Source organism: Nymphaea colorata, chromosome 9, assembly GCF_008831285.2.
Source record: "Nymphaea colorata isolate Beijing-Zhang1983 chromosome 9, ASM883128v2, whole genome shotgun sequence".
Lineage (NCBI taxonomy): Eukaryota > Viridiplantae > Streptophyta > Magnoliopsida > Nymphaeales > Nymphaeaceae > Nymphaea > Nymphaea colorata.
Genome location: NC_045146.1, coordinates 1,390,001 through 1,414,968, shown reverse-complemented (window position 1 = coordinate 1,414,968; position 24,968 = coordinate 1,390,001). Strand labels below are relative to the sequence as shown.

Genomic DNA, 24,968 nt, shown 5'->3' with positions numbered 1-24,968 from the left:
TGAATCGGTTACTTCACCGATTCACATTGTGAATCGGTTCGGTTAGTTCACCGATTCAGATGAATCGGTTTTAAAATATTTTATAAAAATAAATAAAAAAATATTTTAAAATAATAATTAATTGGATACAAGCTGATAATGAACGCCAAAATGCCGGCCAAGATGTCGTTCTCGCCACTGGCTGCATTATATTCATACCGCTTCTCTTTTTAAGCGTTTCGATTGGTATTCTATTCAAATAGGATTTATTGATCCAAAGAAACTTAACCAATTACCACGTATTTGAAATTGCTTTAGATGTTGTTTTTTTATTCATTTCGAAAAATATAATGTTCTTAGAGAACACTTTTATTATTATTATATATAAATTTTGGTTGCCCACATTTGTTTTTGTAATAAATTTCAAATTTGAGAGAAAATCCAAAGCATAAAATTCTATCAAACGTGAATCCGACCCAAATTCAGAAACAGTTGGAGATCGTTGAACCGTGACTTCTCCTTGCCTCCACCCGGGGAGGATAAAAATAGTTGGCACGTTTTTAAAATATAATGAAACATTCGACGGCTGGGTGTAATAACGTAAAACTTATGGCGACTTTCTGTAGATACGAGAAATATCAGGGGCTCACGCATTCCGCTTCGTCCTCTTCTTCTGTCAAACTTTTCTCCAGGCTTATTCATTCCTCGTCACGGAGAAGAGAGAGGGAGAGAGAGGGTCCGAGGGAGAGGTATTTCGGTTTCCGGACGACGGAGTGGCGGTTTCTGGCGGATGGAAGTAATCTGATCACTAAGTAACTGAGCATTTACTACTTTGGCGGTAACGAAGAGGGCCGGAATTCGAAGGCAACCGAGAGAGAGAGAGGATGAGCCCACGGAGATGGTAGAAAGCAGCTAGAGTTGGCGGAGGAGGACGGAGGATGGCCTACGTTGAAAGCTTCGGTCAGAGCCCGGCGTCGGCAGTTGGGAAGTCACTCGCCGTTACCAAAGGCCAAGGTCAGATGCCTGCGCCGGGCATCTCCAGGCTGAACGTCTCAAAGGTTCCAAGTGCCAGCGGTAAGTCCTCTGCTTCTATAAGTGCCCCGTTGTCCGGCAGCTTTCCGCGGAACGCGGCCGTCGTGCGGCGATCGTGTGATTGGAAGCTGAGGGAGCGTGCCGATTGTCCTGCTGCTTCGGCTGAAGAAAATCCCGGCGGATGAGTTGAATTCGTTGCTTTAGTATGGTCGTGGGTTGGGTTCCCGTTGAGCTGTAGTTTGTTTGAAGGATGTCGATGCCTTTTTTTGAAATTTAGCTTCCTGATGATGTTTCACCTCGTGATCGACGGGAAGGGCTTGCTGTGATTAGGTTCTGTGACGCGAGAAGGATTACTTTGACGGTATTCCGGCTGGTGTCCACCAGAAAACTGCCACGATCGGTTTTCCAGTGGAAGTGAGCGTTAAGATTGAGCTGTTCTAGTAAGACCTGTCATAGATGTCAGGAAATTGAGTATTCCTTCCGTATTTCGTAGTTGTATGAAGATGCAGTTAGTTCATTAGACGTCGAATCTATGATATTTTTGGCTTTTCTTATTAAGAAAACCGTCAATTCGTAATCAAAATGTTTCCGACGGATGATTTTTTCGGTGGCTTTTCTGGAAAAATTGTGGCCAGAGATAAGTAGAACCTTTTGTTTCCTCTTGCTTGGAGACGAAATCTTCGGGCTTCTTTCCCGGATGTCTAGCGTGTAGGGTCGAGTTCCTCGTTTCGGGATGGTGTTTATGGACGGAGGATTCACGTTTTCTGGTTTTCATTCAACGGTTTAACCTTTTTCTTTTCTTTGAGAGAAAAAACTCTTCGGTTCAAGAGTATTTGCTGTTTTTGATATATTTTCTCTCTTATTAAAGATGCTAGAGTTTCTGGTCTTTTTCAAAATTATGTCTAGGCGTTCGTCTCTCTAGAGTGCCTCTGTCTCGTGAAAAATATGGGTGAGATGGTGGTTGTCATTTACTTTGGTCGGTGAAATAAAACTTGATAATGTCCCTTTTGGGATAAGCTCTTTACTATAAACAGAGATTGTTTGCCTTTTCCTGTCCATCTTAGTTGGGGCATGAGGTTTCTTATTAACTGGAGTGTCTCTTGATCGGGGTCTCACAAAAATGGGTGTTTCTGTACAGGCGCTTCTTGTCGGAGAGCTATCATGTCCGCCATTTCTTTCACTTGATAGACACTTTTCGATAGTACTGGTGCGCGTTTTGTTCAGGGAAAATTCCATTTTTGGTTTTCACTTCGCTTTGTACCTCGTAGTGTTCTATTTTTCAGCATTTATGGCTTCTCTTCATCTCCTGTTTCATTCTTCGAAACTTCATGCGGTCACAAGGGGATGTGCCTTTTAAGACATCATCTTGTGAAAGTTTGGGAAAGAGCTCTCCAACAATTGGGGTTGCTTGTTTGGGTTTTCTGGATGTCCAGAAGGCAGTTTTTCTTCTTTTCTTCCTCCTTCTCTGGTGGCGCTTGGAAACCAGCAGTATTCATGATTTTGTGGGTGCGAATGCCCCTTCGAAATAAGGGCAGCCCATCTCTGTTCGTTAGTTTGTCTTTTGCTCGACTTTTGCAAAAATTTGCTTCAACATTGGTTGTTGTCACTCATTTTGCTTTTCGTAAGTGTTTTTTAAGCTTTGCCATAATTGTCGGTTTACTGTTTTTTTTTTCAAATATTCAGATAAGTCTATGGATGATTTACTTTACGAAGAACTATGGCATGCTTGTGCCGGTCCGCTTGTTACAATACCACGCAAATCAGAACGGGTGTACTATTTCCCCCAAGGCCACATGGAGCAGGTCTGTTGAACTGTGTGTGAACCACCTTGTTTTTTGGGGTTTAAGCACATTCTGCTTCTATATTTTATATCTAAATGAGCATACTCTTTCTTAAAGGCGTAATCAATTATTATTGTTACTGTTATTTATTTACATTGGCTTGAGTTCATGTTTGTCTAGCTCGAGGCTTCGACAAACCAGGAACTAGATCAACAGATTCCATTATTTGATCTCCCTTCAAAGATACTCTGCCGTGTTGTGAACGTCCGACTTCAGGTAATTTATCAAGACAAATGGTGTTTCTCCTTTGTCTACAACAATTCTCTTTTACTATAAGTTTTACCAACATATGGATTTTGAAGGCTGAACCTGAAACGGATGAAGTGTATGCACAAATTACTTTGATGCCAGAATCAGAGGTACTTTTCTTAGTTTATTCATTTTCAATTTTATGTCTCCTTTTATAGGTTGTTGGATGAGTGGAACTGTTTTCCTTGTTTGCAGCAAGTCGAACTTTCCAGTCCTGATCCTTGTCTTCCTGAGATTCCTAGACCTAATGTCCGCTCCTTCTGCAAAACTCTCACGGCTTCTGACACTAGCACACATGGGGGATTCTCTGTTCTTAGAAGGCATGCCAATGACTGTCTGCCTCCACTGGTTGGTTTTACAATTTGTTGTTGCAGTTTCCATGTTTTCATGTTATGTTATAAAGTTTCGCACCTTCACATCTTGAAGAAGCTTGAGTGACTTCTTCATGCAGGATGCTTATTTCCCTTTCTTCAGAAAAACTTAAAAAGTTTGTTAATATGATGCGTAAATGTTGAAGATCGATCCTTTTTCCTAAACATTGAATTTGAAGGCCTCATTCCGTAGTTAGGGTAACAAACATTATTGTCTTGCAAGTTTTTGAACAAATTTTGTTTTGTAGTGTTATCAATAGCAAAATAATGGTCTATGACCCTATGCACTTGCTTAAAGGAAGTACTTTTTTGTTTAGAGATCTTGCATTTAGTTTCTTGTTTTGCAAAGTGCTTTTTCCTTCTATTTTCAAGGAGTCATAACAAGGCAAAGATCAATTCCTCTTCAATCATTTCTAGTAGTATGTTATCTGTATAACTCTCGCTTATTTTTGTCTTTTGTTTAGGATATGTCTCAACCAACGCCAACCCAGGAATTGGTCGCAAAGGATCTACATGGTTATGAGTGGCGCTTTAAACATATTTTTAGAGGTACAAACTTTCTAAGCGTGCGCCTTGAACTCTGTGACATCCCAAGCTGCTGCTAGGAACCTCTCTGCTGTCCTTTTTCCCTTTGTAGTTATTTCTGGTTATCTTGTGTTGAAGCTGAGCAGTTACGTATCTGCTGCTTTAAAGTGTTATTTCAATTATTTATTCCTGTGTTCTTAACAGGACAACCGCGTAGACATCTTCTGACTACCGGTTGGAGCACCTTCGTCACATCTAAGAGGCTTGTTGCAGGAGATACCTTCATATTTCTCCGGTACTGAGTCACTATTCCCTGCTAATCACTTTAGCATCTTCCTTGTTGGATGTTGTCCTTGAAGTGGAAACGTATGGCCTATGCTAATTGTCAATTTGTATAATCTGTTGATGTTTCAGAGGTGAAAATGAAGAACTCCGTGTTGGAATCAGACGGTTTTTGAGACAGACAAATTCAATGCCATCCTCTGTGATCTCCAGTCAGAGCATGCATGTCGGTGTCCTTGCAACTGCATCGCATGCTGTTGTTTCCAGGACACTCTTTACAGTTTTTTACAAACCAAGGTAACAAGTTATTGTTGCAAATTGCTTTAGGCTTGTGCAAGCGTATATCATCATGCAGTTTGCAAGTTCTCTAAAAGGGTTTTCCAGTTTGCGCTTCATGACTTCTCTGGGCCTGACCCAGATTTGGTCTGGAACATCCTGATAATATTTGGTGGATGCCTCCATTATATTGCAATGCAGGACTAGTCAATTCATTATTAGCGTGAACAAATATCTGGAGTCAATGAGACACGGATTGTCAGTGGGCCATAGGTTCAAGATGATATTTGAAGGTGAAGAATCTCCTGAACGAAGGTATGTGGGGGCAAGTATGTGGTTTCTGTAATTTTCTTACAAGATAGCATCTAAGTACGTTTGCATTCTCTCCTGCCAGATTTACTGGTACAGTTGTTGGATTTACTGAGCCCATGGCTTCACAATGGGCTGATTCGAAGTGGAGGTCACTCAAGGTTTAGCTAGTTTTCAACTGTGCTCCTCGATTCTGTAATTGGTTTTTTGTGCCTTCTGTCTTGCTTTCATGTTTGGATCTCTATTTGCTTAAATTCAGGTCCAATGGGATGAACCATCTTCTATTCCTCGTCCAGACAGAGTCTCTCCTTGGGAGATAGAACCAGTTGATGATTCAACCCTCCCAGCTTCTTCTCCAACCTTGCTTGTGCAGAATAACAAGCGGCCTCTCTCACCAATGGACCTTTCTCTTATTGGTAAAGCCTTTATCTTGCATGTTTTCAGTTTGGTGCAAAATAATTGTTTTTCTGTGTATTTACTTAGTCTTTAACTGCATTATCATAATTAGGACTCTGTAAGAGCCCTGGAGAGTCTGCAGCATCCTATTGGTATCCAGGGGTAACACAAAGTCAGGGATTCACCTCATACGGTGGTGTAACAGAGACAAATTCTAATGAGTGTCGGATCAATTGGTCTTGTAAGAGAAGTGATTCCACAATCAGAGATGGGCACAGTATTTTCTTGAATGAACAAGATGCTTCATCCCCTAGAGTGAAAGCCCAATTAAATATCTTCCAATCTGAAGATAACAAAACTGAGCCACTGTGGTCCTCAGTCTCTCAGTTCTCCACTAGCGACAATGCAAAAAAAATGCATGCACCTCTGAACTCCCATTCTCATATCGAAGCAACGATGGACTCACACACGACAGCAGTTTCAAACATCTCTACACTTACAGAACATGCTGTTCAGAGAAACTCCAGGCCTGAGGGTAAAAGCAATGGCTGCCGATTGTTTGGGTTCCAGTTGATTGAAGAGTCTACTGCAGCAGAGGATCCGATTGAACCTTCTTCTGCTCCTTGTGCGTCTGCTGTTGACGATGCGCTTGGTCAAGGTAAATGTGCTGCATCAGACCTTCAATCTGATCTCACAACCAGAGTGAAGAAGAAGATGCAGCAATCACCAACTGAAACTCAGAGCAGTCAAAGCTTCACAACTCGAAGCCGAACTAAGGTATGACTTACCTCGATTTCAACTTTTCTCAAATTCTATATTCATTCCATAAAAAACTGATTGTTTAACATGCAGGTGCACATGCAAGGAGTTGCTCTTGGGAGGGCAATAGACCTGACTGCCTTGGTTGGATATGATGAGCTCATAGCAGAGTTAGAGAATAGGTTTGAAATCAGGGGAGAGCTACATCAACCGAACAAGAAATGGGAGGTAGTCTTCACAGATGAAGAAGGCGACATGATGCTAGTCGCTGACTATCCATGGGAGTAAGTATTCATTACCTGATAAACTCTTCCTTGGTTAACTGAATCAATAGCTTGTTACATCTATAATCGTTGTTAATCCTACATTTCTGTAACAAATCCTTTCTGTAAATCACTATCAAATGAACTTCTCTCTGTGACCAATCACTTGTGGATCTCCTTACTGATGCATCTTGATGTCATTTCCTTTGTCAGGGAGTTCTGTAGAACTGTAAAAAAGATCGTCATCTGCACATGCGAAGAGGTGAAAAGCTTGAAACTTGGACCCGCTTATACTGCCGCAGCACCTGGTCATGAATCCTAGGCTGTCTTTCAATTGGTGGCGGTGGTGGTGGTGGTGGTGGTGGTGGGGGACATTTATTCAGGCTCTTGAGACACTACTTTTTCGAAGCAGCGACAATCTAATTGACATTTGGCATGAAGTGGTAGGCCTTCAGATGCCATGGTTGCAACCTTGAGTCTATCTATCTCAAGTTTGGTGTTCATTTTTCTTGTCAGTTAATGGAACAAGCAAAGCGAGTGTTTCACTCATTTTATCCCTTTTCTTTTATACTTCTATTTCAAGATTGAAGGAAGGGTGCTAACATAGTGAACGAGGATGAGTTGAAGATTTAGGAGCAAAAACTGATTCCTGCTTCTCTCCCTTTTTCTGCCTAGGAGATGAAAGGCTAGTGAAATTGCAGCAGTGAATCATTAAAGGGCCATTGAAAGAGGACAAGAATTTAGATTATAGAGATGGTGTGAATATCTGGCCCTAGTGGGATGATGCATGGGATGACGCAAGTGGAAGGGAGGAGATGTGTGATCTATGTTGTATGATTGGGCCCCGTGCATAGAGATATCGATATGGGTAGGTGGCTAGTGGAAGGGAAAAGGGACCATTTTCTATGGGGAATTTTGTATATACTTCCTTCACCTGTGTAGTGTTTCTGTTCTGTTTCTGTTGGCTTTCCTTTGTTTTTGGTTGCTTTTATATGCTTATGCGGTGTCCTTGTGACATGCTAATTTAAGGAACGGGACTTGGACTTGAAACTCTTTCTTAAATATTTATAGGAAATTTCCATTTACAGGCCTACCTCTTGGCTATACACCCAAAATTGGCCTCATGCTTCTGACTTTCCTGGTAAGGGGCGATCTCTCGCTGATTCACCATGGCCTGTATTTGGTCTTTACTTACCTTTTCATATTGCCCTTTTAAAGCTGAAAATTACTCAGTTCAGTTTAGTTGTTAACCAAAATTAAACAGCCAATGGAAAAAGGCGGCCTCTGTTTAGTAGTTGCCGGCAAATAGTCTGAGCTTGTGTTAGAACGTTTATGGGGTCTGCTTTTGAGACGTGTTAAAAATAACTGGCTCTCGATCGAAAGTTCCCAGATGATCTATATAGGAATTTGGTGGGTCCTTTTTTTTTTTTTCTTTAAAAAAAAAATGTGTAATTTTTTGATCAAGTAGTGCAACTGCAATTGTATTAGGATGAGATTCTGGTCTGAGTGGAGTGATGTGATTGGCGTGCGTACCCATGTCACCTTCTTTTCGTTCTTCTTTTTGGATGAACATAGGGAAAGTATGCATTTCAGCTGGCCTTGTTCATACGGAGCTTGTCTGGTGGCTTGTGTTCAGAGGATCTGAGCTCAAGTGCGGAGCAGAATTATATGTTATGGCCCCCACGAGGAGACCTATAGGCTGAAAATGATCAAAATGCCTCCATAGGCTGAAAATCATAAAAAAATGATGCCTCTAGTTGTTAAATGGAAGACTCCCTCAGTTTGAAAATTTTTCTTGTAAAATTATGAAAAAACCCTTCTAGTAAAACATGAAAGCATGTCTCTTCATGTCAATGACATAACATAGAACTTGTTCTCGATGAAACCTCTTGCTTGTTCTCTTGTAAAATGTGCTTGAAAGTTTTTTTATGTCCTCAATGAAGTTGGTGCAATGGATGAGACATGGGGTGTCGAATTTCCAAGATGTTTACTTTTTGTGTTGTAGATGGAACTACTGATATGTAAGTTGAAGCATAGCGCTGCATCACTCTGACACAGAGAAAGCAGACCTGGTACCTTGAAGGGATAGGGGGAAAAGGATAGGGGGCTTCGGCTCTGCCTTGGGCAGTAAGAAAAAATATTCCTCCAGCTCACCTTAATGCTTCAAAAACTTTGATGTATGTGCTAACAAGAGATCAGCTCAGCTAGTTCTTGAAGAAAGTTGATAGTTCATCCCGTTGACTCATCTTGGTGGCATAATCTGGCAAGGCTATGCTTACCCAACTTGTCAAGCAGGAAAAAAATTATTCAGTATATATGTGATACATCAGAATGGGCAAAAGAGATGCTGTGTCTCAGTCCACCGGGGAATATATGTAACGTCTTAAATATAATTATATAAACCCGTGGCTGAATATGCGTGATAATTTCCACGTGAGAAGTATCTTAATTAATATGTACAGAATCGAGAACATGCAACAACACCATATAATGATCAAATTCGGCTGATATATGTAATAATTTCCACGTGAGAAGCATATTACTTTGTACAGAATTGAGTTCATGCGGCAACACCATATGATGAAATTAGGCAAATTTATGCATCACCAACTCGAGTGCTCCTTAGCTTAATGCGTTTACCAGGCAACGAATCGATTCCGTGGCTAGAAGCAGCAATTGCTGCTGAAATGAACAGATCTTGTGCTGGCCTCTTCATGCATCGAAAAATTGGCAAAATGCTACGATTTTAATTAACATTTTGCCCTATTTTCTTTTTGGGGAGCTTTTAAATCTGGCAAGAACCATGGTCCGACCAAGGTCCACTGTCGCGGACCCACCACCTTCGCAAAGAGTTAAGAATGAGGTAGCAATGACAATCCCGAGCCTAGATCAAATGGAGCTCGAGCTGAGCTTGAGTCAGGCAACATCTAAGTCGAGCCCAGCTGAAGCTAACCGAGAGTTCGAGCTCGACCCGGCTTGTGTACAGTACAGCCCTCGAAACAGCAAATTAGTAGGAAGGGATTTTCATTGGCTTATGAAGGGACTCAGATCACTCGATTAAGCTTAGAGGAATCACTCTGCGCAACTTCTGATTTTTTGCATATTTAAAAACATGAAATGGGGTCTATCTTTAGTTTTCAGAAGATGTGGGTCCGTTCTTTTAATATTTCAGAGCTCCATTTCAACCCTGGATATCTTGGAGTACAGGTAAGTTAAGTGATTCAATCTCTGGATGAAAAGGAAAGTAGGAAAGAAAGAGAACTTTGGCTTCTGATGTACACTCAAGTTAGGCTGGGAATGAGGTGAGAAACTCTTGTCGTGACTGACTTGCTTGGAAGAAGACCTCAGGTCAAGTCTTAGGCCCCTGGGCAAAATTGGTTTTCATTAGACTGCAAACAGTAGCAAGCGTGACACTCAAGTTAAAAGGTATATTGTAAGACCAACCAAGTCTTGAAGCAGTCATGAACCTTAGTGGTGGGGAAAAGGGAGTGGCCTCGCATATGATCTTGACAAGAAACTATGAAAAAGAAACATGGCCTTATCTTTGTTGTGCTCTACGTAATCTTTGTCGAAGGATGTTGGAGTTTATCCGGGGTCTCAAAACATCTTGCGACAGGTCGGTGAAGTAAATCGTTCTTAGGACGGCACCTCGACCTCCAAAAAGGAAAAAGAAAGAAAGAAAGAGAAAAAGAATGATTCAAACTACTCAAAAGTTTGTTTGTTTGTTGGAGATTAAAGTCACGGAAAACCTATGTATCTTATTTGGTTAAGAGGATAGAAAGGCATGATCAGTAGTGTCATTAATGGCCGCCTTACTACCAAACAGTGCCTCCTAAGTTTGCCTGAATTTGTCCATCAGAAAAAACGCCCAGTTTGATCAATTGAGACATTTCAGGCACAAAATACTTCCAGGATACATGCTCAAAGCCTATAACAATGCAATTTATATAACATATTTGAAAAGAATAATCTTTATTTTGATGGAGATGATGTTTTTTTCTTAAAGAACTAGATTTTTTTCTCTTAAATTTGAAAGCATGCGTCCTATCGTGTTTTCCTTTTTCTTTTTAAGACAGTGTTAGAACACCATGTTTTTTTTTTAAAAAAATTCTTTTTAAGGCAATATTTTGTGCAAGCACACCGTTGTGCACACAACAAATATGCATACAAGAAAGAAACAGGGGAGATGGAGCATTTTAGAATATTTTTTTATAAAGGGATGTATATTTGGCCTTTTAAATATTTTTATAATTCCTTTTTTATACTTTTAAAAGTCTCCTTATTTACTTTAATAGAAGCATTTTAGTCATTACATATTCCTGTGTGTGCGCACATGAGTATATACATAACCATGTTCGGAATGTCTAGTTTACATTATTTGATCTACCAATTATAGTTTAGCATGTTTCAATCAGATTCCGAGCATGTTTGGTATCATCCAAATCAAATTTTGTGTTCTGTATAGTTTTAGTGCCTGCTGCAAAATTATGAGTTCAATTATCTAATTTTCATTGTTGAATATGGTTTGTGTTAGAATATACAATAATATAACACTATATAATATTATATAACACTGTATAACTCTATACAACTTTATATAACAATATATAACAATATAACACTATAAAAAGATTTAACACTATAATGTTGAAACACTACAACACTATATAACATTGTAAGACAATATAACACTATAACACTACATGACACTATAACGTTATATAACTCTATAACCATATATAATGGTGCAACACTACGTAACAGTATAACACAATATAAAACTATAACACTATATAACACTATAATGCTATAACACTATATAGCACTATAACACTATGTAACACTATAACACTATAACAAACATAAAAAAATTATATGTAAATTTAAACAATTTTAGTTTAATATATATAAAAAATTTGAAAATTTCTATTTTGGCTCTTATTAAAATTTTGAAACTATAGTTTGACGTCTGCGACGAAAAATTCACAGCTTCGCTCGTAGATAAGATACCTGCTTAGGGCCTTCTTAGGGTTTTGCTTATATGATTTTGCAATTGAATGCTTAGAAGTTGAATTGCTTTCTATGTAGATTATGTTGGTCTTCATGCATTTTTATGACTTCCTCAAAAGTCCTATTTTAGAGACGTTGTTTTCTTATGTTTTTAAAATTTTAGTTGTCATGAGGCACATGCTCTTGCCTCGCTACTTCCTTGTGTGGAATCATAGCATTGAAGTGTTTAAATACATAAATTGAAATAAATATATTTCACACAGTACAAAAAATAGAAGGTTTACTCACACAAGAAAACCGTTGGTAAACAAGTGCTTAAGACTATTAAGACACCTTGCCAAAGGTATGTCAGTAAAAGCTTTTCTCACGTTTTCGACAAATTGTCGGTGTACTAAGGGGATGCCAAACTATTGCACAACACATTAGAGTTGAAAAATAAGATTCATTTATTATTTAAAAGTTGGAACTAGGATAACATTTATCATCTTAATTTGGTATTGATGGTTGGAGGATTTTACCATTGTTATAGAATTGTTTGTATAAAGCAACTACCAAACGGCTGTGTAGAAATTGGAAATTGTACATTATTCTTGATCCCATTTGTCTTGGGTGAGCGAGAGGATTACAACCCACAACCACTCGGAGCCGCACCGCTTACCCTAGAGTTAATGAATGCTCATTGCACTTCAAATGGGCGACACGTCATTTCGGCTGTGCTATGCCTCTTGAGGTAATTTTGTACCGATTCGATGATTTTTATATTTTGGTGATTTCTTTTCAATCACAATCAATATATGCGAACAACATACTTGTTGCAATATGTCTTCTCCCAAAGGGATTCCTCAATTACTTTTGCCAATATGAATAACATTGTAACAGATCTTCTAGATCAGTGGGTACCTTTGTATTTTAGACACATAAAAATAGATTCAAGATACATGTGACACATGTCTCACTGCATAATAGCAGATGCAATTCAATTATAGTGTTTGTCAAAGCAAGTCCTTGAATTCATGTTAGCTATGAAATATGATATGGAAACCATTAATTTTGTTGAAGAAATACACTCCCTTAGAACAAGTTACATAAAGTCTCAAGCATTTCTCTACATGGATGTCAATTAAAATGACACTGACAGTGATCTTCTTAAAATCAAACGCTGCCATTGAAGTTAAAACACATTAATAAACATCAGTTTTATGTGGATTCATAACGTTCTAAATGTGAAAAACAGATCTATATGATAAAGTTTTAGTTTTCTTCAATATTACTTTTTTTTTTTGGAATGATTGCTTAGCAGCATCAAACAAATCAACCTAGATCTATTCATAATGAAAATTTAAAACTGTTCATGTGGAATCCATTGGACTTTGGTTCCGCAAAAAGCAAGCTGAAGATCCTCTTCCTTTTCCTTGTTTAAAGGGTCTAAAACTGTGTAGGTACTTGAAATGAGCCTGCAACAGTGGCCGAGCCAAGTTTGGGCTAGTGTGCAATTGCCCACACCAACCCATAAAAATTCATGCATTCAAATATTAATACTTCTTTAAAGTTTTACCTATTTTATATATAGGTACCTCTATTTTAAAACTTAAAATCTTAGTGCTCTTAGGCAAAAATTTCTAACGAGTTTGATATATATGCCAACAACTACAATTGGCCTAATTATTGGTACGAAAGGCTTAAAATCTGAAGTTGAACAAATGAATGGCCGCCTATCTGCAGCTGGCCTGGGCTGGCGTGCCAAAGCCCCCAAAGCTTAATCAGTCAAAAATTTTAATAAGTGCCAACTAGCAGCACTTGGCCTGTTAAAATACCATTACAAGTGTTATGTGAATTTAATCCAATTTTGTGAGGATAGATTCATGCAGAGCCAGAACTAAACATGTTTCATGAGCAGAGATGAATTAAAGTTTCTAAATTTTGATATGAGCCAAAATATCATTTTTTAAAAATTATTATATAGAACAAGTAAAATTTTTTAAAATTTATATGTGATTTTTTTTTAAAAGATTTTAAACCATGCATGTTCCCCTGAGCCCGCCATAGGACATCAATAATGTGTTATTGCTGGCAAATAATCGTTATGAGAATCATCTCTAAATAGTACGGGTCCAAATATCCAATCCAAATCCAAACGGACACGAATGATCTAAACCCTAACAAAGAACCCCTTTTTTCTCTCTCTGTCGTCTGTCTGAACTAGCTAAGACGTTCTCTCTCTCTCTCTCTCTCTCTCTCTCTCTCTCTTCATGGACGGTGGGTCTGAAAATTCTTCTCCGATCTCCGAGTCGCCGATGGAGATCGGGTCCCTCTCCATCCAGAGTGCAGATGGCGCCTCCGGACCGTCCTCCGAGTACGCGTTTGCTTCCTGAGTTCCCCTTCTCATCGCTCTCCTTCGATTCTGCCATTTCTGAGTGAACCAGAATGTGCAATTGAGAGTCATTCTCCTCTTTCTTGTTTGTCAGGTTGACGCTTGAAGAGAAGTTCGCACTCGTGAGGAGCGTCGGGGAGGAGTGCATACAGGAGGACGAGTTGCGGAACTTGCTGGCCAAGAAGAAGAACCCCGTCTGTTACGATGGGTTCGAGCCGTCCGGAAGGATGCATATCGCTCAGGTTGGTTTTTTCATCTTTTGTCTGGTTTCAGTCAATATGGCTCTATTCGTGTCTCTTGTACGCTATTGAGTGGTGCTAATTGTTGTTGGCTCCGATTTGGTTTTGTGGAATTACAAAGATTCTGTGATTGGCTGTCCCTACAGGACGGCAAATCCATATTATTTTGTAGAATTATGGCCATTTTGATGGCTTCATGCTTCGTAGATGTTGCTTCTCAGCATTACAACATTTTGATGTTTATTTCCACTTTGCATTGTATACTTGTATTGCCTTGTATACTTATGCCTGTTTCAATATTTGGCTGTTCTATGAAATGGAGGAAGACGGAGGAGGGGAGGGATAGTGTGGCTACGCGAATAGCCGTATATGAGAATTTATGAAATACGTTATCTCTTGGGAATGTATTAAGTACCGTTAGAAATAACCGTTCCCTTTGCACTCTATACAGTATACATCCTTGGCTCCTTTGAGTTTTCTTTTTCTTTCTTCCCTGTGAGCTTATGGTAGTCGTTTCGATATCCCTTCCGAATCTCGCATATGTGTGGGAATGTAATAGCTTAAATATTTGATTTTTCATTTACATGGAAACCTGCCTACAGTGGCTCATTTAGATGGTTCATTTGTTTTTTTTTTTAATCCAAAGAAACCGAATGCTGCGTTTTCAGGGAGTGATGAAGGCAATAAATGTAAACAAACTTACGTCTGCTGGATGCAAAATGAAGTTCTGGGTTGCAGATTGGTTTGCGCAGTTAAACAATAAAATGGGAGGTGATCTGAAGAAAATTCGGACTGTTGGTCGCTACCTGATCGAGATTTGGAAAGCTGTAGGGATGGACCTTGAGAATGTAGAATTTCTGTGGTCATCAGATGAAATTAATGCCCGAGCACATGAATACTGGCCACTTGTTATGGATATTGCTCGGAGAAACAATCTTGCACGGATAGTGAGGTGACAAGAATGTCAGCTATTGCAATAGATAACGTAGAGAGATGCAGGAGCTAAGGTTGGCTTTTTGATTTGTAGATGTTGTCAGATCATGGGGCGTAGCGAGCAGGATGAGCTAACAGCAGCACAAATCTTCTATCCATGCATGCAATGCGCTGATATATTTTTCTTGAAGGTAAAGTAGTATTTTGTTTTCTCTTTGTATACCTTGCAGGTCTTTCTTGAATTATTTACCTTTGTAACGGCAAATGATGTAAATGATCTCTCTACCTCCTCTGCACGAAGCTGCTAGATTTAACTGTTAAAATGAAAATCTCAGGCTGATATCTGCCAGCTGGGCATGGACCAACGAAAGGTTAATGTGCTTGCAAGGGAATACTGTGATGACATCAAGAGGAAGAATAAACCAATCATCCTGTCTCATCGTACTCTCTCTCTCTACTAAAAGCGGCGTATACTTGTTTTTGTTTTTTTCTGTTTTATTCTTAAGTTGTAAATGTATGGCAGACATGCTTCCGGGGTTGCAGCAGGGGCAAGAAAAGATGTCAAAAAGTGATCCGTCATCTTCTATCTTCATGGAGGATGAAGAGGTATGAGTTAAGCTTCCATTTTTATATTGCTAGTGTCACCAGAAGAAGAATTGAATCTCCTTATCTCTGCACTTTCCTTATCCATCATGTCATGGCCTCCTCATCTTGCATTCAGTAAGAATAGACGGACCAAGGAACAAAAACCTTTTTTTGAATTCTTTCCTTACCGGAAACTTAATCAAATTATCTGAAGATTGTTGGTGGTGATGTTGGGCATATGACTACCTGTAGTTATCTGAAATGTTAATGATAAATGGACCATCATGCATCTTATGAGCATTGATAATGTCTGATTATTGTGTTTAAGATGCCATTAATTTTGACAGATGCTTCATGATTCGTTCTGGTACGTTTGGCCTTGTTGCTGAGATGTGATTTCTTTCATTCATTTTTGGGATAAAATTGGAAAATTGGAAAGTGAAGTAAAGGGATTCAATCTATTGAATTAGATAGTAGGATAGCTAGAGCTTTACATGTTCAATGTCGAGTAACTATTTTTTTTTTCCTTTCCTGTTCATTGAGGCTGGTTAGTTTCTCTCTGCTGAAAACTGATTTATTCTTTGATCTTGGAACTTGTAGGCAGAAGTTAATGTGAAAATCAAGAAAGCTTACTGCCCGCCTAAGATTGTTGAAGGAAACCCATGCTTGGATTACATCAAATACATCATTTTTCCATGGTTTGGGAAGTTTGAAGTAGAACGGGAGGAAAAGAACGGTGGAAACAAGTAAATTTTAACAATTCTTTCTTTTATAAATGCATTCTTAATTCTCTGTGGGCACTCGGCTTTGAGACAGGATTGCTTCAACGCACCACTCCAAAGGGTGCAGCAAGACCTGATTGTGATGGTTGGAAACTATCACATAAATGATTCATGTAGATTTATTAAAAAACTCACTTATTACTATTGCAACAATGAATACAGCAGATTCTCACTATTATCTGATTCTAACCTCTGTTCAGGACGTTCAACAGCATGGAAGAGTTAATTGCAGACTATGAAAGTGAGAAATTGCATCCTGCTGATGTTAAGCCAGCTCTTTCAAAAGCATTGAACAAAATACTTCAGGTAGTCACTTCTTTTCCTTTTTTCCTTTACATCATAAGGACTTAGGTACTCCTGTAGTTTCAATAAGTGAGTTGCTTATCCTCAAGTAAGTTACTGCTTGGAGTAATTTGCTACTTTTTGAGGATATGCCATTGATCCGTGTAAATACTGGGAAATTAGAAACTGAAAGGTTATCACATTCTTAGGCACTTTTAGAGCATAAATTCTTTTTTTTCATCTGCATATGCACTGGAAAAGAAAACTTGGCAAAAATTTCCAAAAGTTTAAATTCGAAATTACAATTACTAGCTTTTGCTTTCCTCCATTTCTGTTTTTGCATCTGTGATTTACTTTCGTTAAGTTGCTGGAAGAAGGAGAGCCTTTGTGACTTGCTTTCAGGTAGCTGCTGGAAGTAGGGAACTAATTCCTGTGCATCCATCAACTGTTTCACCTCCTCCAGCTACTGTAGGTTAGGTTTGAAAGTTGAATTGGTTCATGATCAGATGCAAGAAGTTAGCTCCTTGTCACCAAAATGATTTCGACTATCTGGGGAAAGCTGTATTGTGCTTCTCCTGGAGAAGAGAGTTGTTTGGCTGTTGCCTTTTAAATATTTTCTACTGCTGCGATCCCAAGATTTAATTTCAGTTCACTATTTACATGCAGCCTGTGAGGGACCACTTCAAAAATAATAGTGAAGCAAAAGAACTTCTGAAGACTGTCAAGGTAAATATTTTTCCATGGATCATTTTGTTTTGTCTTGCATGGAGACAACCACTAATCCATAAATTTAGCTTGCACATAAAGTGTTTGAGTCCTCATACTATGGATCATTTGAGGCATGATACAGTCTGGTTATGGCTATGGTGACTATGAGCCAGACTAGGAATTCTTGTTGTAGACTCCCAGTAGATATATCTGCAGGTTAACCTAACCCCTCAGTAGGCCTAACATGCCTAGTTTTGATGGTTGTAATTATTTTTTTCCTGTAACAATTCTTAGCTTCTTGTTCACAGGCTTACAGAGTCACAAAGTAATGCGCTGGGAAAGCTGGACTGTTGGTGGTTCGATTTTACAGTTTTGGGGTTGTGTAGCATGTCTCTCTAGCAGTCTGCCGATGATACATCTGAGCCTTGATGTGAAGCTAGAAAAGCAAAAGAAAAATCCAAGGTAGATGCAGGATTTGTAGATTGCTTATCCATATCAACAGATCATTGAAATTATGTATCATGTCGCTTATCGATATTGAAAGTGTACTTTTAACATTTTTGGTACATTCTTATGAGATCCTTTTTGTTGGAACGCTTAGCAATTTCATCTTTTTGGCATTGTTTCACGCTTGAAAAGATTGAACAATTGTGGGATTTGCTTTTGAGTGGACAGTGGACACGGACTTGGTCTCTTCACTGTGAAGAAGGTTTAGAGCTATTGGTCATTTGTTACTGACCTGTGCTGCGGTTCTTTTTCTCGTTTATTTTCTTTCAAGTTCCTTTGAAGCAAGCATGATTGAGATTGGTTCTCCGTCTAGTTTGTTTTTTCTCTAAGCTTGTTACTATTGAAGGCTATATCATTCAGGTTTGAGGCACAGATGGCCTGTGCTTTGCTTGCCTGTGGTACCGTTTGAATTCGGAACGTGTATCACTAGCAAACTGGGTAAACAACAAACAGAATGTTGTTGAAATCTCTATATTGCAGCAGGGGCATTCCTTGTCCGGTTGAGGATCGATAGGACAACACACCACAGATGATGTCACAAGTTCCGGTGAGCGCCTAATGGTCTGTGTATATCGAGTTAATGGGAGCATCCATCAGTGACAGAATGGTCCATGGATCCTTTGTGATGAGTTTGGATGAAGGAGATTGGCGGCCTTATTGGTTAACTTGTCCGTGAACATGAGTCGGTCGCAGAGTGGAGACCTCCCTGCCACTGTAAAGCATGCTCACTAGAATCCTCTTGTTAGCATTTCAGAATCTTCAGCAGTGCCGACAAGGCGCGGTGAGTCATCCGCATAGCTCCTGTCCCATTCATCCTTGAAACTTATCCCGTCCGCACTGCCCTGTTGCTGCATTTCACTCCATAAATAGGCCAGGGAGAGTCTGATTATTCTCATGATTCTCATGGTGAAACACAGCACTGAGTTTAGAGTGCACTGTCCCCACACGGAACCCCTAATGCAACCTTGGACTCTAGAGGCAAGGGAAAGAATGAGGAGCTTCATCTTCTCGTTGCAATTTGACACTCCATAACTAGTCCTTCATCTTGGTTGGTCAGGATCTTCTTCAACGCATCTAAGAGATGCAGGGCACTGTGAACCTGGTTTGCCTGTATGATCTCTCAAAAAAGGATTATTCTTGGCACAGAATCGTCGAGCTCTCGTGGGCTACTCTCCCGAAGCTGCAATGTGTGCAGAAGGGAATTTGGTGCCATTAGATGCTCGAGCATGAAGCCACCTATAAGCGTCCATGACTCATAGCTATCGGTGTTTGCGTCTCCACATGTTTCTTCCCCATGAACTCTGTACAGGACCGATCAGCTCTCTGAGCCACAGTCATCTCTCTTTGGTGGAGATGGCTTTCAGTTAGGGGTGGAGTTAGAAATTTTGGTATGTCGATTGATGGTGGCATTAGTATGTAAATATGTGGCGTTTTTGAGAAAGGCATGTGCCTAGCTAAGACTTAGCATGAGCCGAGTCGACTTTGCTTTGGGCCAGCTTGAGCTCAGCTCCACTCTTGAAATACTTGGCACTTGAGCTAGAGTCAAGCTCAACATATTAGGCTCGAACTCCACTCATAATACATTTTTATAGCTTCGCTTGATTAGAGAAAGCTCATCTTTTAAATTTCCAAACAATCAACCAAAACTTGCCAGTAACTTTTATCGAGGCACAAAAAAATTTGGAATAATGACACAAAGAGAAAAAGATATAAGGTTCTAATCTCACTTCACATTGAGAAGACGAAGGAAGAGAGAGAGAGAGAGAGAGAGAGAGTAATTAATGTCAGTGGAAGAGAGTATGAGAGAGTTCATTAGATCAGAGAGAAGGAGAGATTAATGTCACTTATTGGAGTAGGGATGTAAATGGATCATATTCAGATTAGATATATCCAATCATACCCATTTTTTCTATTCGGATTCCAATTCAGATTCAAATTTGAATAAAGAAAAGTCATATCTGATCCGAACACGAAATCCGATTTAGAATCCAAATCCGATCCGAATCTGATTTTTATATTTATATCTGAATCCGAATTTTCAATTGGATTTTCAATTTTCAAAATGTAATGGCATTAGATATAAGACATTTATCTAAAAATGAATCTGATCAGATGTCATTTATTATATCCAATTCCGATCCGATTTCTTAATCGAATATTAAATTTTTTTCCATATTCGATTTGTTTGGATCAGTTCAGTTGGATATCCAATTTAAATCGGATATATTTGCATTCCTATGCAGGAGAGAGTGAAAGAGTTCATCGATTGTCCTACCTTAAATTTAGGTAAGAGAGAGAGAGATCCAATATTCATTTTTCTCTTGTAAAAGGTGGGTGTCAATGACATTTTGAAAATATTGTTAAAAATGACTATCAGATTTTTTTTCATTGTTTTTTCTCAACTATGGTGGATCAAACAACTCTCATAAATGACCTCGATGGCATGGTTAGAGTCACTACATATAAAATGAACATAGTCGGCTACCTCTACGATTAGATGGCTTTTTATTGAATTTTATTTTGTATGGCTAAAAACTGTCTTACAAGGTGTATTTGTAGTAGCACTTTCTTGGCGACTCTTTTTAACAATGAATTCATTTTTTGTAACTGTTTTTTGCAATATAAAATAAAAAACTATCTAAGCTAAAAACAATTAGAAATGTGTAATTCCATCACTAAAAACCGTGACTATTGCAAATGTACTTTTTTAGCGCCAAAATAAAAAAACAGCCACGGAGTAGCTGATAGAGAAATCTATACTGCCATACGTTGTGAAACTAAAAAACAGTCATAATATGAGCATTGGCGACAGGTATGGTGTAACAACGATTTGTGGTGTTTTTTAAAACGATTTATGGTGCCTTTAGCCATAGATTTTTAGTTTCTTGTCATTTGTCACCATCCAGGTAAGATAGAATTCTTCTATATCTATATATACATATGCTACCTAGTAATATCATGCCACTTGGATTTTCATTTAAACATTGGTTTGTCATTTTGAAATTGTATAATCTCGTACACGATTAACTAATGATATGGTTCAGATTCATGGAAATACATCTCATATGAGCTCAATAAGTGAACACTACCGTAAATGAGCCTAAAACAACCCATGTTTGTCTCATCTTGCTTGTGCATCAGCACTACCTACCACCCCATGTGATCCACACGGCCAAGTTTGCCACAATCATGTGACCCACACGGCCAATTTTGCCACAATCGGCTTTTGAATCTCAGAACATGAACATGTAAGGAATATTTTTTTAACTATTATTAGTCTTAATTAAACCTGTTTTCGGTTGTAATTACGTGAATCAAATCTCCCAACTGCATTCTCAAAAGTTTAAAATCCATGAAAGAACATGGCTGCCCAATTTTTGCAAGCAAGATTGATGTTCGATGATTTTATTGCCAAACAAAGCAACAAAGCCAATCAATAAAAATCCTTTTATTAGCCTAGGCACCTTTCGAGCCATGTACAGTTACACACACACATACATATATATATATAGGAGGCAGGTAGGCTCTCTGCCGGCCATGCCCCACGGTTCATAGAGCCCATTCTTTGAAACCTTAATTTAGTGGTCAAACTTGGGTTCAGTTAGCCCAACAAGATGGTCAATTGAAAATTTGTTAACCAAATATTTAGTGCTTTGTGAACAAAATTTCTGGCTCCGTCCTTCATATATGCCTCACTTTTGTTGGCAAATGTGAAATAAGGGCTTACATTTACTGTTGCCAGTCAGATTGAAAGAAAATGACAATGATGTTTTCCTACTCCTTTCTTACTACAAAGTAAACAAACTTTTCAACTTATAAGGGAAAACTTTGGAAGACATAAATATCTCACATGTTCCAGCATTACATGATTAGCATTTGCTGGTTCCTAATTGTCCAAATGCTCCAAGTGGCACTGAGAAAGCAGATCCTCCAACAGGTCGTCTGACATGTCTTCTTTAAAGCTAGAGCTGAACCAAAGTCTAATTTCCTTTTGTAAGTGTAGCGTGGGGAGTGCGCTTCTTGCCAAAGTGTCACAATATGAATCCAAATTTTTGTTGGGATTGCAAGATGAGATAGAAGTCTCATTCGGTTTCCTGTATATGAAGCACCTGTTAGCAAGTTGCATTTCTCGTTTTTAAAAGCGGTCAAGAGTGAGGTGACAACCCTCTCATGCAAGCAATAGCAGAGTCAAAAAAATTGGCTGGAGCAACACTGGTTTAAAAATACTATATATATATATATATATATGTGTGTTTAAAGATTATATATAAAGATAAATGTTTAAGATATCTTTTTAAAAATAAAGAAATTTTAAAAAACTGAAGTGGGCAACTGCAGTCACCATGAAGGTTAGTGAACCAATTCGCTCTTGGGTGTGCAGCTTTGCACCAAATCCTACCACACCATGACTCTTCAATACCCCGACATCTAGTGTGCTCCCATATGTTGTTCTTGTTCTTGATAAGACTCAAAGGCCGATCGTGGAAGACTGGAGAGTCCGCCTGAGTCGATAGCAGCGGCATCTCCACATGGTGAAGCGAAAGAAAATCTTTTTATTGGGGAAGGAGGATGCCATATGAATTAAGAAGTTCTCTAATGGACATATTGAGGCAGTTTGAGAAGGCTCCCACTTGTTCATGGAGATGAGAAGTTACGAGGCGAGCCGCTCCAAGGAAAAAATAGAGATTTCAGACTTCAATCTAATCTGAGATGTGTCGACGTGTAGGAGAGGATGGCAGATTTGTGGGCAGCAAGTCTCGCGTCGATGGAGATGATGAGATCTGACAAGTAAAGGTCCTTGAGATTGCCTTGCCTTCAAAGAGAGGCAAGGCAAGAAACTTTGGAAGGGAGGCTTTTGGAAGCTCCAACGCAACTACGGGTGTCAATATTTGGCTGGGAGTCAGATACAAATAATAATAATAATAATAATATCTCATTAACAAATAAGATCAAATTCAGATTTAAGAAATAACATCTTATCGGATTCAAATACACAAATATTTGATCCAATTTGGATACAAATATCTTATATCTAGTGCTTTTAGAAAATTAGCAAAATTTGATTTGAAATTCTAATTCAAACATGAATGTAAAAATTGGATTCATATCATATTAGGATTGTAAAATTGGATTTCAGATTCAGATTGAAATATGAGTTTTTTTTATTAGGATTCAAATCTGAATACAAATACGTCAATCTCTAAAAAAAAAAAAAATGACATAAGATTTTAAAACATTAATCTGCAACCCTAAACGTTCATGCAACTCGTCGAGGGCATTCTCGATGGCTCATATTGATCGGCAATTTATATGATAGCCTGTGGGTGCATCTGGCTGGACCTGGTTATGTACTCCATATGGTGAACGATCTTTTCATGCGCTAGTATAGCTAACAATGAAAATACCCCTGGTCAATGAGAAAAGATAACTCTTTATCAGGATAAAAAGAGAAATCGAAGAAAAATGAAAAGATGCACGTTCCTGTTTTTACATGATCACCAAACAGTCTCTCTTGACTTGTATGGGTTGCAGGCACCTAACGCGGCAAACCAATGTTGGGAAAGGCCTACGCTTCACTGTTGCCTCCTATCGGCAGGCAGCCCGCTGCCTTTCTACCATCGCTGCTTGGTGTTGCCCCTTTTTCCTACTGTCGCCATCTACCCCCTACCCTCCACTCCGTGCTGTCATCCGGTCCCTGTTGTCACCCTCCTTTCGTCGCCGGACCGCCCGTCGATCGCCTGCTATGGCCAGACCACCGTCGCCTATCTTCTATTGTCTGCCTAAGGTGTTGCCCGCCTGCTATCGTCTACGGTCGGCCGCTTGCTATCGTCCGCCTGCCGTTGCCGGACCGCCCGTCACCCTTATGCCATTGCTAGACGGCCGACACCCTTCTGCCATCGCCGAACCACCGTCGCTTAACTGCTATACCCGCCCGCTAATAACGTCTCCTGGCGTCGTTCCGAACCACCATCGCCGGACTTGTTCACTCATCTCTTCTCTCTGTTTTTTCTGTGTTATGTACCTCTCCTTCGTTACTTCTTTGCAGTTTGACACTTCCAACACCAAGCGCAAGACGACAGGGTTTCCACCATTTGTTCATATTGGATGAAGGCACAGGGCCAGTCGGCAACTTTTTGGATGCTGCCCAGGGCCTTTAAGCACTTCATAAATAAGGCTCTTCTTTTAGTGTTTAATGAAGACGATGGTTTTGCTCGTTCAAGCTTATTCAGCTTTGAAGCAGGACCTTTGAGCCGCGCGCGCACTCTCTCAGTTATTTTTAGCTTGTGACAGACATGCTTGTTATGTGTTGTCCATTTGACATCATTCATCTCATTTAGCGTTTTTCTTTTGATTGAAAATGATCATGCACGAGCTTTGTCATCTTTCAAGTTACCATTTACCAGCAGTTTGTGAATGTTAGATCATTTTAAGATTGTGGTTTGCACAAATTTCTTATATGTTAGATCATTTTCAATGTTCCATAATTCATACCTGTGAATGTTAGATCATTTTCAATGTTCCATAATTCATACCTGTGAATGTTAGATCATTTTAAGAATATGGTTTGCACAAATTTCATGTATGTTAGATCATTTTTAATGTTTCATAATTCATAATTGTGAATGTTAGATTATTTTAAGATTATGGTTTGCACAAATTTCTTGTATGTTAGATCGTATATGACTTTTATCATTTTTGTTAGATATAAATTTTGGTGTAGTTATTTTTGGTGATGAATACTTGTTTCGGTGCGGTCTATCTCGATAATTCACTAGAATTTTAGAACAATTTAACTGCTTAGGACAAATTTTAAGAAGCATTGTTTATATGCTCATGTTAGGAGAGGCCATGTCATACGCTAATTACATAGGCCAACATTGTATGTATTTAGATTAATGTGTGTGTGTGTGTAAGAGAAGATTATCATGAAGTAAATGCATTTTTATATGGTTTGTTTTTTTTTTTTTCAAATTGTTATTATTAAAGATGTATATATTGTAATTTACAACCTTGTCCGTGAAGTCTACGCTTCAACTAACATCTCGCTTCGCCTTGCATCATGAGGAGCTCAATGTCTCGCGTCACTATCTCGCCTTTTACAACATTGGTCTACTATAAGTCTGTTTTTTCACGGGATGATTGTAATCAGTATACATAATTCCATCTGTCAAAAGAAGGCCAAAGGTCCGGTCGAATGGCAGCAGCCAGCCCGTAACATATCTCCTCCTTGTGATTTACGGTCCGAGGAAGCACTGCTGATTAAATGTT

At 39.0% G+C, this 24,968-nt stretch overlaps 2 protein-coding genes across 4 annotated transcripts; both read left to right on the top strand.

Annotated features, from left to right (window-relative positions):
* Positions 1-667: 667 nt before the first annotated feature.
* Positions 668-7,241, top strand: LOC116260511 (auxin response factor 7-like). 3 transcript variants are annotated; one of them, XR_004174113.2, is made up of 15 exons: positions 668-1,053; positions 2,695-2,813; positions 2,973-3,068; positions 3,155-3,211; positions 3,297-3,449; positions 3,937-4,021; positions 4,202-4,292; positions 4,412-4,576; positions 4,757-4,870; positions 4,950-5,025; positions 5,124-5,280; positions 5,373-6,037; positions 6,113-6,303; positions 6,496-6,725; positions 6,866-7,241. XR_004174113.2 is itself a non-coding variant. In XM_031638924.2 (14 exons), the coding sequence occupies exons 1-14, from the start codon at positions 918-920 to the stop codon at positions 6,602-6,604; spliced, it is 2,214 nt and encodes a 737-aa protein (XP_031494784.1). In that variant the 5' UTR covers positions 668-917; the 3' UTR covers positions 6,605-7,241. The 3 variants fall into 3 exon arrangements, 2 of the variants coding, with proteins under 2 accessions (XP_031494784.1, XP_031494785.1); XM_031638924.2 differs by having other exon boundaries at positions 6,496-7,241; XM_031638925.2 differs by lacking the exon at positions 668-1,053 and adding an exon at positions 2,097-2,218 and having other exon boundaries at positions 6,496-7,241.
* Positions 7,242-13,479: 6,238 nt separating this feature from the next.
* Positions 13,480-17,796, top strand: LOC116259960 (tyrosine--tRNA ligase 1, cytoplasmic). The gene is made up of 10 exons (XM_031637998.2): positions 13,480-13,645; positions 13,758-13,905; positions 14,571-14,854; positions 14,930-15,026; positions 15,171-15,276; positions 15,359-15,441; positions 16,021-16,166; positions 16,403-16,508; positions 17,151-17,210; positions 17,501-17,796. Exons 1-10 carry the CDS (start codon positions 13,542-13,544, stop codon positions 17,519-17,521), a joined length of 1,155 nt encoding a protein of 384 aa, XP_031493858.1. The 5' UTR covers positions 13,480-13,541; the 3' UTR covers positions 17,522-17,796.
* Positions 17,797-24,968: the final 7,172 nt, after the last annotated feature.

Bases quoted from the DNA above. Each gene is read 5' to 3' on its own strand.
- LOC116260511 (XM_031638924.2), top strand. From the start codon at position 918: ATGGCCTACGTTGAAAGCTTCGGTCAGAGCCCGGCGTCGGCAGTTGGG. The intron at 3,212-3,296 runs GTACTTTTCTTA...CCTTGTTTGCAG, and splicing joins CTTTGATGCCAGAATCAGAG to CAAGTCGAACTTTCCAGTCC. The intron at 4,022-4,201 runs GTACAAACTTTC...TGTTCTTAACAG, and splicing joins CTTTAAACATATTTTTAGAG to GACAACCGCGTAGACATCTT.
- LOC116259960 (XM_031637998.2), top strand. From the start codon at position 13,542: ATGGACGGTGGGTCTGAAAATTCTTCTCCGATCTCCGAGTCGCCGATG. The intron at 13,906-14,570 runs GTTGGTTTTTTC...CTGCGTTTTCAG, and splicing joins GAAGGATGCATATCGCTCAG to GGAGTGATGAAGGCAATAAA. The intron at 17,211-17,500 runs GTAAATATTTTT...TCTTGTTCACAG, and splicing joins AACTTCTGAAGACTGTCAAG to GCTTACAGAGTCACAAAGTA.